General features: G+C 39.2%; 1 protein-coding gene across 5 annotated transcripts in view; it reads left to right on the forward strand.

Moving 5' to 3' along the window:
* Positions 1-1,290: 1,290 nt before the first annotated feature.
* Positions 1,291-15,728, forward strand: part of LOC127456413 (transcription initiation factor TFIID subunit 4-like) — a 129,423-nt gene continuing 114,985 nt past the window's right edge. For 3 of the 5 annotated variants that reach the window (XR_007899833.1, XM_051724885.1, XM_051724888.1), the window contains exons 1-4: positions 1,291-2,365; positions 5,301-5,443; positions 10,865-10,975; positions 13,973-14,116. Coding sequence is in view for 4 of the 5 variants with exons in the window: in XM_051724885.1 (XP_051580845.1) it covers positions 1,345-2,365; positions 5,301-5,443; positions 10,865-10,975; positions 13,973-14,116 (1,419 nt within the window). In the remaining variant the exon portion in view is untranslated. The remainder of the gene's footprint in view (positions 2,366-5,300; positions 5,444-10,864; positions 10,976-13,972; positions 14,117-15,728) is intronic. The other 2 variants (XM_051724886.1, XM_051724887.1) reach the window with 2 other exon arrangements.

Genomic DNA, 15,728 nt, shown 5'->3' on the forward strand with positions numbered 1-15,728 from the left:
TGAGTTTTTCAGTCTGGGAAATAAATAAAAGGGAGGTTTTTATAGTAAAAAGCAAAAAGCGTCTTTACTTCTATGCCTAGAAGATAATCAAATCTTTCCAAACATACATGCCATCTTCATGCATGTGTAATGAAGCAATTAATGTGTAATAAAGCAATTATAAATCACTCTTGAGAAAATATGATATTTCAAACTTAACGGTACAACTTAATTCAAAGAGCTTGTACCGTTAAACATATACAATCACATCCACAGATGCCTTGCAAAATTTAGTCTACGAAATTAATCTTTGTGTCGTCTCATTCACTGATCTATGGTATTCAGAATCTTAAATTCAGCTGTAAACTCAGATTTTAGAGTTTGTATTGTTCAGTCAACGATATTTATAAATGTACAATTTAAAATAGACTTTTTTCTTTTTAAATAAAAAAATACCTATTTTTACATTTGAAAAAATAATTTCGCTTTCCAAATTTCTGTAGCTATTTCTGTTTAATTTATTTAGTAATTTAATTAAAAAGTTATGACCAAATAATTTCGCTTTCTGAACTTCTGTAGCTATTTCTGTTTCATCTATTTAGTAATTTTATTTAAAAAATATGACAAAATAATTTCACTTTCCAAACTTCTGCAGCTATTTCTGTTCCATTTATTTTTAAATTAAATATATATATAAAAAAAATGAACAAATACTTTAGCTTTCCAGTCTTCTGCAGCTTTTTATGTTTAATATATTTAGTTACTTAATAAAAAAAATATGACAAAATAATTTTGCTTTCCAAACTTCTGTAGCTATTTCTGTTTAATTTATTTATATTGTCTTGAAACGGAATGATATATTCTTCACAAGGTGACATAAACTTTATTTCATTTCTAAAACAACAACAACAACAACAACAACAACAAACAACAACAAAAATCAACAACATTATTTATTTATTTTTTTACCTTATTTTTTCCTAATATAACCTATCTATCTGAATCATTCAAGAGGCATAGCCTGGTCATTTAATTTCTATAATATCCACAATACAATAATTACAAGTAATAGCCTACAGTTATAAATAATTTTCTTTTCTTTTCTTTTTAAATAATACAGATTATACAAATCCTTTTCATTATCATTATGCAATGCCATTAAAACATAGAAAAGAGGTATTTGTACATAGTAACATTCACAACATCACTATCATTGCCAGTGCCTTACGTTGTAAGGGGGAGATAACTGTTTTGCTCCTCTGACGTCACACCCATTCCCACAATGCCATAGTAACACGACTGCGCTCTCGAGCTCGTGGACGCGCACCAGCAGATCAGACAGACAGCCCAGCACACAGAGCGAACATGGCGGGTGCCTCCGACCCTCTGGAAGACATGCTCTTCTCCGAGGTGGACGAGAAAGCCGTGAGCGACCTGGTGGGCTCCCTGGAGTCTCAGCTGGTGGGCCAGAGCGATGAGGCCACCGCACAGCCCGAAAACACTCACCCGGGCTGCGCAAACACACACCCGGGCAGCGCGAAGCAGCAGGCGGGAGGAAGAGCGCAGCTGCGTGCCAGTGTAGACAGTAAAACAGAGCCACCACCACAACAGCAGCAGCAGCAGCACGGGTGTACAGTTGCGGGCAACGTGGATTCTGACCCGAAAGAAGCCAGCATGGAACAACACGCGAAAGCCTTGGAGAAGGAGAACACTATGAAATCACATGGCAACATCGTTATCATCACTACAGCATCTGATGGGGCACCGGGCAACAAAGGCGAGAGCCCGAGGGACACCTGTAAGAAACACCCGTCCAATACGCGCTCCCTGCGGAGCGTAGCATCACACAGTCTCAATGGCAACGGAGGAGCCGCAGCATCAGCAGCAGCATCACCCACCACATCCAACTCTCCTCCGGGTACCGGATCGACCGCCGTCACCCTGCCGTGCCCGAACAGCACGACTTTTACCGTGTCTAGTAACCCTCAAGCGATCGCGCTGGACCGTGGAACGCCCACTATCGCGCTGCAGCGACTCCCGCGTCATATCATCGCCAGCATCGCGCAGAACGGCAACGGCACCACGGTGACCGCGCTGGTCCAGCAGGGAGCCCGGATAGGAGCGGCGGGCGCGCAGGTGAACCACAGTAAAACCGCAGACGCGAAACCAGCGGTGAATTTGGTCTCTAGTCCCGCGCCGACTTCGGTGACTTCTGTTCCTGTCAAACCCAGGGCGGCTCCGATGAGCCCGCTGATCAGACCTGCGCAGACGCAGCCGCGTCCCGCTACACCTGCGCAACAGAGGATCGTCACACCGCAGCTGATTGTAAGACCACCCCAACCACAAACTACTATTCAGCTGCCACCTGGATTCACCATCCCACCAGGTAAGAAGGGTACCAATAATCTTCTAATGTCTGATGTAAAGTATGTCAAAAGTTTGGACACAGCAACTTAAAGGTGCATCCTGGGATGCTTTTTAAACAGGAGGCTATTGAAGGAGTTTCCATGTATGGACACTTGTTGGGTGCTTGTCCTTCACTATCTGCTCCAAGTGAATCAATTAAAAAATAATGACATTTTTAGTTTAGTAAAGAAATGTATAGGCACAGTTTATATTGGTCTACTAATTTCAAGCACGTAAGACTTATAAGACATACAGTATAAACATGTACAGCCTAATGACATACTGTAGGTCAGTGGTTCTTAACCATGGGGCTGGGCCCAAACTTCCAACTTTCTTAGCAAACTTCAAATGGGGCCGCAAAATGACTTCAAATTATAAGTAAGTGATATTAAAGTAATCTAACTTAATCAAAATGCTGAAAAACCTCAAACTTAGTTAGTTTGCTTGGTCCAAACAAGAGTTAGTTTCCTCCACCTGCCCCCACTGGTCTCTGTTCACATCATATTATTTGGGCCCAAACCGTGGTCCGATTGCATCATCAACATAAAGGGATAGTTCAATCAAAAATAAAAATTCTCTCATCATTTACTTTGTGTAAACGGAGCCAGCTGGCACGTGATAGCTGTGCAGTGTGCAAATGTAACCGGTCCTACTCGACCCGGTTACAGTGGTGCCGTGACCCGGATGGGGGTGAGGTTTAGGGGGTGAGTGTAATGGGAGCCGGCTGGTATGTGATAGCTGTGCAGTGTGCAAATGTAACCGGTCCTACTCGACCCGGTTTCAATGGTGCCGTGACCCGGATGGGAGTGAGGTTTAGGGGGTGAGTGTAATGGGAGCCGGCTGGTACGTGATAGCTGTGCAGTGTGCAATGTAACCGGTCCTACTCGACCCGGATACAGTGGTGCCGTGACCCGGATGGGGGTGAGGTTTAGGGGGTGAGTGTAATGGGAGCCGGCTGGTACGTGATAGCTGTGCAGTGTGCAAATGTAACCGGTCCTACTCGACCCGGTTTCAATGGTGCCGTGACCCGGATGGGGGTGAGGTTTAGGGGGTGAGTGTAATGGGAGCCGGCTGGTACGTGATAGCTGTGCAGTGTGCAAATGTAACCGGTCCTACTCGACCCGGATACAGTGGTGCCGTGACCCGGATGGGGGTGAGGTTTAGGGGGTGAGTGTAATGGGAGCCGGCTGGTACGTGATAGCTGTGCAGTGTGCAAATGTAACCGGTCCTACTCGAACCGGTTTCAATGGTGCCGTGACCCGGATGGGAGTGAGGTTTAGGGGGTGAGTGTAATGGGAGCCAGCTGGTACGTGATAGCTGTGCAGTGTGTAAACCTCACTCCCCTGGCCTCAAGTAGCACACGAGTGACTGACGCTAGGGGCTGAGCCTTTAGCCTCCTTGTTAGCGTGCTCACCAGTTCAAATCCTGCTCAGAGTGGGTCAAGTAGGACCAGTTACATTTGCAGAATATCTCAGCTCTGTTGGTCCTTTCAATGCAAGTGAATGGTGGCCAGAAATCTAAAGGTCCAAAAAGCATATAAAAGCAGCATAAAATTAATCCATAAGACTCCAGTGGTTTCTCTCTTAACTCTCTTTTATTAATAAAGCTGTGTATTGCCAATTTTCTTCACGATAAGAAATACACAGTGACACATGTATTATGATTCAATAAGTCGCAAGCCATCACGTTATAATCTAGCTGCTCTCGCTCGTCGTCATTAGAGTGTAATGTGATCTCGTGTTACATTAAATGAGATCAAACGACTATTTGACAATGAAAATTTTTGTCGACAATTTTTTACTGTCGACGTTGTCAATAACGTCGACTAATCGTTTCAGCCTTAGTATTAAGATGCATTTCGGGTGATTCGATCACATGTAGTCATCCCTAAATACTGGTCTAAACGGGGTCTAAAACGTTTTGTGATCGGATCATAGAAACGACATACGAGTGTCCATATCACATTTGAGGTGTAAACGCTAATTCGTCCTTTATGCGTCCCGACAGCAGTGAAGCGCCACCCCTCACCTGTCAATCAACCACTGCGCTAAAACAAGAGTTTAAACTTTGCCGTTTACGAGTGGCTTTAAAAGGAAATAACCGTCCGATCTGAAACTTTTAAAAAGCGTATACATACACAATCACGAGAGCTTCACGGATCTTCTTTAGTGTGTCTGATATCAACACAGATGAAAAGCACGAACACCTGAAGCTCCTTTAATACAGGTAATCCACTAAAATAACGGATAATTCTGCTTGATGTTGCGTTTGTGCTTAGATTAAATTTCAACCGCATCTGGGAGAAACAGTGTGCCGTTTTCCTGACATTGTTGTGCTTTAATATCATGCAGTAACACACTGACATAGTGATTGATGTATGTCGTTATAAAACAGAGACACTCCCCTCCAAATCCAAACACAAGTGGTCACTGGAGATGCATTTAAGTGACCAGGTGTAAACAGCGATGTGTCTCACCGGACCACATGTGATCGGATCACCCGAGACGCATCCTAATACCAGGTGGAAACAGGGTCTAAATTTCTACAATGGCATCTGAAACTTATTGATTTTAAATGATGCTGCATCCAAGCCACTAGGTGTCAGTGTAAGTCCAAGATGACACAAAGACAAAAGTTACTGAGTGCACCTTTAAAGAACACTTCATTTGCAAATAAGCAAATAAGAAGCCAGAAATAATACATTTACATATATAAAATAATAAATAAAAACAACAATGAAATGCTGCTAGACATGAACAAATATGGCATAGAGAAATATGGCAGAATTATAGCATGTTTATTGCATTTTCTCATGATTTGTAAAGTTTTACTTGATTTGTTTAAATTGAATATGTTTACATGTCTGGGTTACAGGTAAATAACTCTCTCTCTCTGTCTCTGTGTGTGTGTATCAGGTATGGTTCTGGTGCGTACAGAGATGGGTCAGCTGGTGATGGTTCCTCAGCAGGCTTTGGCTCAAGCTCAGGCCCAGAACAGCATCTCACCCCGACCTTCCACACCCACCACCTGTACCACATTTAGGGTCACGACCCCACAGGTACAGTACATACACACACCTGCTGAATGTTCTAGAGCAACAGTAAAACATGATGTTAGATACACACATGACATTTCACACCACTATTTAATGTTTAGTTATAAAACTATAGAGAGTTACGGTTCATCTGTACAGTACTGCTCATGCTTTAATTTTACTTTTAGATGTGTAAAAGTCTACATATTGTGCTGAAACGTGCTAACACTTCAGAGGGTGTGTTAAGGGACCGTCTGAAAAGTCCACACATAAAACTAAAACTAGTGATTTTTTTTTCATTAAAAAACAGAAGGTTCAATATAAATGTTCAATTTGATGTACAAAATTACACAGATCCAACAATGTATGATTATAAAGACAAGAAGTACAGGTGAAGGAAAAAAGTAAATAATTAAAATAAAGTAAATAAAAAAACAAATGTAAAAATACATATAAACCAACACAGATGTATACATAAGATAAATAATCAAAGAAATAAAAATAGTTATATTTTTATAAGTCATAGGTCAGGAAATTTCTCAGCATTTAAGAAACGATTTACACTTTTTATTATTAATAAATCAAAAAGCATTTATTGCTAAAATTGTGAAGGATGTGGTAAGGGACCATCTGAATACATTTCTTGGTATTATTCATCTTTAGTGTAGTATTACTGACCGGTACTGCCACTCCCTATGTGCATATTATGCAGTCTGCATAGTGCACCTACTCCCTACGGGGTCACCATCTTACCCTAGGGGGGCACCAGAAAATCCACCAGCTGCCGCTCCCTATTTTTCACAGTCCGATGTTGGCAGGTATGGCTGAAGTGAGTATGACAATGAATGAGGAGAAAATATAGACATTTTGAATTTGAATGGAAAACCAAAAACTTTTCTAGGAATAGTGATTTAGAAAGTAAATTAAAAGTAAAATAATTAGTTATGTGATTACTTTTTAGATTACATTTTTTAGAGAAGTTATTAGTCATTTGTAGTGGATTACTTATTTTGAGTAACTTACCCAGCACTGATTGGGACGATACTTGTTGAATATCAGTTTGTTTGCTGTGACACAAGTTAGTCCAGTGTTTAACTTTCAACAACACTTGAGTTATATGTTTGTTTGTCCCTGATAACTATGACAATTCTGCTTAAGGAATGAAAACCCTTCTCATTAAATTAAATCTGTCTATACCAGATGTAATATAATACAAATTATATATATTTTCAGTAATATAAAATAAATATGGATTGCAGCACAGTTCTTTACAAAGTAATAATCAATGATCATAATGCTCGTTCAAACGATGCATAGATGATAAATCCAAAACATTTTCTTTGTAACATTATTATTATTTTTTTTTTAATTAACAGGATAGTTCACCTAAACATTAAAATTCTGTCATCATTCATTTACCCTCACGTTTTTTCAAACCTCTTTTAATCTCTTTCTTCCGAGAAACACAAAAGGAGATATTAGGCAGTATGTAGGTCTCAGTCAGGCAGTGGTGGCTCAGCGGTTAAGGCTCTGGGTTACTGATCAGAAGGGTGGGGGTTCAAGCCCCAGCACTGCCAAGATGCCACTGTTGGGCCCTTGAGCAAGGCCCTTAACCCTCTCTGCTCCAGGGGTGCTGTATCATGGCTGACCCTGCACTCTGTCCCCAGCTTGGCTGGGATATGTGAAAAAAAGAATTTCACTGTATATGTGCGATAAATAAAATTAATTATAATTATTATAGTCACCATTCACTTTCATTGAATCTCTTATCCAATGAAAGTGAATGGTGACTGAGGTTAACATTTTGCCAAACATTTCCTTTTGTGTTCCACAGAAGAAACTAGGTCATACAGGTTTGGAACAACTTGAGGGTAAGTGTAGATCATTTTTATTTGTTTATTTATTGTAGAGTTTTGACATGAAGATGAGCTCATCGTAATAGTTGCATGAGTTGACCTCAGTAGTGATAAAGTGAATGTATAAATCATATGTAGTGCTGCCATCTAGTGGTGATCTTGTGGTACTGAAATTAAAGAATTTACAGTGACTCAAACGTATGAATGATTAAAACATTTTTGCTTTCTTAAAACATTTCTGAATTCTGCTTCATTCTGTAATGATCACAGAGAGACATTACACACTGAGATATGATATTAATAATACTTTTATAGAATCACTGTAACATCAATTTTTGCTTCTTTTTTTAATAAAATGAGGGACTTCAAATTATTATTACTATTATTATTATTATTATTATTATTATCATTATTATTATTTTATTTTTTTGTGTGTGTGGTTATCAACATTACGCCACAATTGCTGTCATTTGAGCATAACTTGTATTGAACACGGAATATTCCTTTAAAACTGTTGACACAGGCTCCTGAGCACATATCAGGTCTTTAGTGAGAATTAAACAAATTTAGATTCATTCTTCTTAAATTTGAGTTCTTCTGTCCATAGCAGATTTATATAACAAAAAAGTAACAGATGGGAAAAAAATAACCCACTTCAGCGATTTACTAGTTACATGATCATTTTAATTTTAATAGTTTGTTATGTTTCAAATATAACACTTCTTCTACATAATGATATCTATAGCGTTTGATTGAATAAGTCCACAAGAACTTATAGTAAGCAGTTCAGTGTATCCATTCTGTAATGAGCTGTTTAACATTGTATAAAAGCTTAAACAGTATTTACACACATATCACAGAATTAGATCCTCTATATGCAGAAAAAGTTTCTATTTATCATCTTTGATTTCGGTTCATCTTTGTGAGTTGAGCTCTCACAAAGAAAATATCCTCTAGTTTTTATTTATAAAGTTTACAAGAGCCAAGAAGATCTTTTATAGTGATGAATAATGGTGTTAAGTGTTATTCGGTTGTTTTCATTAATATTTTAGTTGGTTTGGTTTTCTAAAGACTGTATAAAAGAAATGGTTTAGCTGTTGATTTATTTTTTGTTAGCTTATTTTATTTTATTTGTTTTTGTGAAAAGAATTTACAGGTTGTGACCACAAGAGAGCAGCAGTCCTCTTTATCTTAATTTTGTCCGATACTTATCGTACTATTATGTTTATGTTGCTTAAAAAGGAAAAGACATAATATTTAACAATAAACACAGATTATAAATAAATATAATTATAACGATGATAACAATGGCAGAGAAGCTTGTATTGTCATTAAAGGAATAGTTCACCCAAAAATGAAAATTCTCTCATCATTTACTCACCCTCATGCGATCCCAGATGTGTATGAGTTTCTTTCTTCTGCTGAACACAAACAAAGATTTTTAGAAGGATATTTCAGCTCTGTAGGTCCATAAAATACAAGTGAATGGGGTCCAACACATTCAAGCTCCAAAAAGCATATAAAGTCAACATAAGCATAATCCATATGACTCCAGTGGTTTAATCCATGTCTTCTGAAGCAATCTAATCGGTTTTGGGTGAGAACAGACCAAAATGTAACAAATGTTTTACTGTACATCTTGCCATTACAGTCTCTAGGCATGTGCATGCATCAAGCACTAGAACGTGTCTCCAAGTCTCCAAGGAGACTGCTGATGTCAAGATTTATAGTGAAAATTAAGTTAAATTTTGGTCTGTTCTCACCTAAAATAGATTGGAATACTTCAGAAGACATGGATTAAACTACTGGAGTCATATGGATTACTTTTATGCTGCCTTTATGTGCTTTTTGGAGCTTCAAAGTTTTGGACCCCATTCACTTACATTGTATGGACCTACAGAGCTGAGATAATTAAAACAATTTTTTTTTTTTTTTTTTTTTTGTGTTCTGCAGAAGAAAGAAAGTCACACTTCTGGAATAGCATGAGGGTGAGTAAATGATGAGATAACTTTATTTTTGGGTGAACCATCCCTTTAGTGCAGATCTGATTCAGCCTCAGGTTGCAGTGTTTACTCTTTGCCATCAGACGGCGCCAGATACTCTGATTTATTTGTGGCTCCACATCTCAACACAACAAAACACCAACGTTAACAACAAATCAGGCCATTCAAAATGTATAAACATGCCAATAATGGAACAATTTCTTATATTGTCCTAACAAAGCAAGTCAGGAAATTTTTAAAACCCATAATAAAATTAATTGCAGTAATGATTATAGTGCTTTACAGCACGAAACACTAAACAATACAAAGTTTTGCTGTGTTTCACTATAGGTTTTTATGTGGCAACGCGTTCAGCCAAAGTTTCTTCAGTTGTTGTTACTACAGAAAACTAGTAGTATATTGGTTTGTGATCTCCTCCAAACAGTTTGAGAAGCTTTCAAAATCTTCTTATTATTTTGTGTAATTACATTTTTATTAAAAGTGTGGTTTTCAAATACCATGTTACCACAACTGTATTTACTACAGTATTTCGGCAGGAACTTTTTGCTTCGGGAATGATTCCCTGCTGATCGAGCAGCACTTTTGTCTCGATGCTTGACAAACTCATGTCTGCGTTGTATTTATTGAGGTGAGAGTTTATATTCCCCGGTGTCAGCCTTCATCCTGCTGTCAGTCACTTTGCGCTTCTCTCCGGCGTTTTCTGCGAGCACAGCGGCGGAAGACGTTCTACTTTCCCTCCGAATGCGTTTAATCATTTATCCTCCAACTGTCTGAATGTTTTAAAAAGTGAACAGAACTTTCACTGCGAAGTGAGAAATATGCGTTGATGGCAGTGCTGTCAGTGCTGTCAATGTCTGTACATGTGTGTGGCCCTGGGCCCTTCCTTGTCTCAGGGGCCCCAAGGCTGTGCTTTCTCTGTAGGCGCCAAGAGACACACATCTGTGGAGAGAGAGGGTTGGCAGTGCCCTCTTTTACCCTTTCTCCTTCTGGTAACACCCCCCATGTGTGTTTATATAAGGGCTGGGGGCTGATCGTCAGAGCTAAAGCTGTAAAAGCATGGCTGGATGCCATGGCAGAGGCCGCAGTGGCTCTTCTCTGTGGTGCCCGTGTGAGGACTGGCATCCAGGACTCTGTTCCCGCTCCGCTGGTTATTCCTGAGTGGTGCTGGGATATTTAGTGGCTCACATTGTAGCGTTGCCCCTCAGCGGGGGGATTTTAACACATTTTACCCCCCTGGACACAATGATATCAGGAGCTGCAGTAGAATCAAGCCTCATAAGAGCTGTTTTGGTGTGTGGCTGCTTTTCTGGAAACCTCCAGTGATTTATGTGACAATGGTTCTGTTTCAAACCCCATAGTGAGCTGCCTACTTAGACAGCATTATAATTAGTGTGTTCTAAGATAGCAATAAACTCTGAGAAAACATCGCACACTCTCTCAGATTATAATATCAGAGTCTGATTCCCTGCTCTTCCTCTATTAATGCTGCTCTCAACACTTTCTTTCTCTTTTCCTCTTCTCCTTTCATTATTTTCTTTTCCTCTTGTCTTTTTTATCTCTCTTTTGTTCCTCCTGTCCTCCTGCAGTCTCCTGTAAGTGCTCAGACAATTCGGCCCGCTCCCACGGCACAAACGAAATTGGTCCAGTCCAGTTCACCCAGTGCTGCAGCCCAGACCAGCACCACAACCGGCCCTGCTGTGAGCACCTGACCTGTCTGTCTCTCTATCTGTCTGTCACTCTCTCCTTTTATCCTCCTATGCACTTCACTGCCTGTGTTTATAATCTTATTAGAGTCAGGTGTGAAGAAATGTCAACTGTATGTGGCCACAGAGTTTAAGAAGAGAAATTTGGTACCTGGGACAAGCAATTTGATGTCTGTCAACACTGAAAGCGAAAATGCTGTCCAACATCACACAAGCACAACCAATCAGAACATATTTGATGTTTAATAGGGCTGAACAGTCTGGTTCTGGAAGTAAAAATCCCATTCATTTTCTTCACAAGGGCATTGATTTCTTTGTTGTTGATTTTTTTAATTAGTTTTTATTTTCTCCCGTTTTCTTTCCAATTTGGAATGCCCAATTCCCAATGCGCTCTAAGTCCTCGTGGTGGCATAGTGACCTCAATCCGGGTGGCGGAGGAAGAATCTCAGTTGCTTCCGCGTCTGAGACCGTCAATCCACGCATCTTATCACGTGGCTTGCTGAGCGCGTTACTGCAGAGATGTAGCACGTGTGGAGGCCCACGCTATTCTCCGTGTTCATCCACGCACATCTTACCATGCGCCCCACCGAGAGCGAGAACCACACATTATAGTGACCACGTGGAGGTTACCCCATATGACTCTGCCCTCCCTAGCAACCGGGCCAATTTGGTTGCTTAGGAGACCTGGCTGGAGTCACTCAGCATGCCCTGGATTCGAAATCGTGACTCCAGGGGTGGTAATCAGCATCAATACTTGCTGAGCTACCCAGGCCCCCTCAAGGGCATTGGTTTTTGATAAACCTTTAAAGACAAACCTATCTTGCCTCTGAGGTTGTTAATTGATGGTAAATGCTTCTGTTGAAGCCAGCCTGATCTCATGAAATGAGAAGTGACAATGGCAACATGTTTGCTAACCAAAATTTCATGCTTCATTAAATGTTTGGCTGCAGTTTCCCAGTGAAATGTCCATCGGGGAGTGCCAAAAGTGAGTGAAATGATGTTGTAATAAGAAGAGGTTTTAAGGTGAATGTTAGATGGAGGTTTTAATCAGTAAAACGTACCTCCCTAATCTAACACTTTAACCTAAACCTAACCAATAGTGTTCAAAAAGATAAATGAGAGGTGAACAAAACAGACATCCTTACCCTAGCCTAAACCTAACCGATAGTGTTTTAAAATCAAATCCGACATGAAAATCACATTTACTGAAGCAACCATGTCATTTTGGGTCGCTTCTATGGCACTTTTGCTTCACTTTCGTTTCAAGTGTGCTTGGCTGGACTCAAGGCTCTATCCCCAAATCCATAGTCCAACACTCTATCAGGTGAGCTACCTCAGATGTTAGTCACATTGGAATAAGTGTGTAAATGCAGGTGGGTGTGTAATACAAGCGTTAAAATTTACTGTTTTTCAAATTAGTTTTGATATAATAACATAGCAAGGTGTGAGTAATAGTGCGAAAAGATAAGTCTTCATAAAGTCATAATCAGCCATAGTGCCTATTATTTGTGTGAAAGTGAATAATATGTAGTTGTTTTAGCGCCTCTAGTGTTAATTTCACCAGGAGACTGCGGCGAAACGTAGGAAGCGTCATGTAAAACTCAGTTTGCAAAAATTTAGTTATAGTACCGCTCATTTTATGAGACTAGGTTGGTTGAAGCCATCACTTAATGTCATTTGAATGCTGTTTTTTAAGAATCGTGTTTAATAGCAGAATTCCTGGTGAAGGACTACACTAGCTATGAGAATCGTGGCCAACAAAGTGCGCCAAACAATCTCTGCAGCGACCGCCCACTTTCCGGATTCACTATGAATGATGTAATTGAGTCCCTACACTCTCAAACTACTGCAAAAGTCTGAAAATTTTGCAATAAAATGTAGTATATTATTTTTATACTATATAAACAACAACATTTAATAGCTTTATAATTTTATATTTTTCCATGAAATTCATGAAACTGGAGCATTCCCTCATTAAAGATGTTAAGTACACAGTTTTGTACCTTTGTCTTTTTCTCCACTTTTCAAATACTTCTTTTTGCTTCAAATCAAAGTTTGTAATGCTGTGACAGAGCTGTTTTTTGTTTTTGTTTTTCATGGCTTAGAACTCTTTTATGAAGGATTTTATGAAATCTCAAATGGAAAGAAATGAATGGGGAAAACACTTCTGGAACCAAGACGGCTAAATAAGTGGGCGGGCACTATTTTGTACCAATTAAATTTCAAAGTGGGTGTGGCAACTGGGTTTGACACTGCAGAAATAGAATCCACGCAACCGACAAAATGTCCTGTGAGTGCAAGATGATGTCATCAATATTTTTGGTTTGTTTTCCCAGAAAAGAAGACTGTAAATTTAAATACGTACTTGTATATCTGCTTAAATATATTTTTGCCAACTTTTAGGAGTACATCAGCATAGATGATTTCAAAGCTAACAGACGTAGACTAAAAACCACTAAAATCTAATTTTAATTGTACCCCTACAGGTAAAATATTTGCAAATTTTTTCTAACAATGCATAGTTGTTACTACTGTGTTTTTTTTTTAAGCATGACTGGAACACTTTATTGACCAATCAGAAGTCAAGTACAATCTAATTTCAACTATACATTATTAGAGTTTTATTTAAATTTAAATGTAAATCTGCTGTTCACTTCTTGGGTAATCCATAAAGTCTTGTTTTATATGATTTATTATCGTAAAGATAAGGAACAGACAATAAAAATATTCATGGCCGCAAGAGACAGCACAGGCGCCTTTGGAAACAAAACGAATTGAACTTTTTACTTGTCAGGTGCAACACTCACATCCACTCACAACCCTCTCTTCCTCTCTACCCTCTTGTGTTTGTATGTGAAGTGTTGTCCCGCACTCTCGGGACACGCGATGTGACAGCGCACACTGCGGCGTCTCTCCTGTTCTCCTTGGCCTTGCTAGCAGGCAGACGTCAGCTCGCGTTTATCTCTGTGTCTCTGTTCCTTCCTCCTTCAGAAGGCCCCCGTGGTGGCTGCCGTGGCAGTGACAGCTGCCCAGCAGGTCCAGCCAGCCTTGGGCCCCCAGGGGCCCCTCACTCAGATGCCACTGGCCCCGCAGAGCACAGCCACTCCAGCCCCCGGAGCCCCGGTCGTCTCCCAGGTCTGTGTGCCCTCCTGAATCATATCCTGGCACTTTCTCTCTTTATCTCTGTTTCTTTTCAAGTGAGTGACTGTTTGGCCCCTAAAGCTGAACTAGTTAGCTGACAGGACTTGGTTAAGCTCCACCCCAAACCACACACACACACACACACACACACACACACACACACAGACACACACACACACACACACACACACACAGCTGCCAACATCTGACACACACAGATATACCAGGCTACACCACAGATACAACTGGACACACACACACACACTGATAAATATAAACAAACACATGCACACACACACACATGGCAGTGCCAGTGTACAAACAGCTGAGTGGTAGTAAATTGTGTGTTCATCACATCTGCCAGCTCACAAAGAGATGCATATCGCAAATTACACATCCATGTTCACATACACTCACATTCATTTTCACATTTGCATGAATCTCACAAAACGTGTCAACAACATGCACAGGTCACATTTCACACCAAAATCAAAAGAAAGAAATAAGATTAAAATTAAGACATTTTAAAGGGATAGTTCACCCAAATATTTTCTCATCATTTACTCACCCTCATGCCATCCCAGATGTGTGGGACTTTCTTTCTTCTGCAGAACACAAAAAAAGATTTTTAGAAGAATATTACAGCTCTGTAGGTCCCTACAATGCAAGTGAATGGTGACCAGAACTTTGAAGCTCAAAAAATCTAATAAAAGCCACATGAAAATAAATCTCCAGTGGTTAAATCTTTATCTTCAGAAGCGATATGGTGCGATAAAGTGTGCTTCTGAAGATATAGATTTAACCACTGGAGTCTTATGGATTTATTTTTATGCTGCCTTTATGTGATTTTTTTGAGCTTCAAAGTTCTGGTCACCATTCACTTGCATTGTATGGACCTAAAGAGCTGAAATATTCTTCTAAAAATCTTTTTTTTTGTTCTGCAGAAGAAAGAAAGTCATACAAATCTGGGATGGCACAAGAATGAGTAAATGATGAGATTTTGGGTGAACTGTCCCTTTAAGAACATTATGTTTTTTTGCATTGTGATTATTTTCATGACAATAAGGCACATTTTCTCCCAAATTCTTATGCAATATATATATGTTATATCATACATATATGATATATCATATACTGTATGTAATAAGTTTTCTTCCAAAATCAAAAGAAAATGTCAGAAATTAAGTTTTGCTTAAAGACAGTAACAATTAAGCACAATTCACATTACCGTAATGCGAAAACAAATCTCGTTCACTTGAGATCTGGATGTTTTACTTTTGAGTATTTATATAATTCTTTTATTTTCACGCATTATTTTCATTAGATTCTCGTTACTGTAATAAAAGAAAAAAATATTGTAAAATATATGAGATTTAGATAAAGTAGATTATCATGGGAGTATTTGCTGTGATGCCTATCATGGTTTTCATACACAAATATTACTGTTCCAGTAATGAGAATTTAATGATAATAGCCCTTGAAAATTACAAAAAACTTTACACATTACATGAATGTATATAAACAATAAAATTGTTTAAAAGGCTTTATTTCTTTTATGCAAAATATCAATTAACTGGACATGTTTTTTTGTTTTAGATTTACCCAT

Source organism: Myxocyprinus asiaticus, chromosome 18 (assembly GCF_019703515.2).
Source record: "Myxocyprinus asiaticus isolate MX2 ecotype Aquarium Trade chromosome 18, UBuf_Myxa_2, whole genome shotgun sequence".
Lineage (NCBI taxonomy): Eukaryota > Metazoa > Chordata > Actinopteri > Cypriniformes > Catostomidae > Myxocyprinus > Myxocyprinus asiaticus.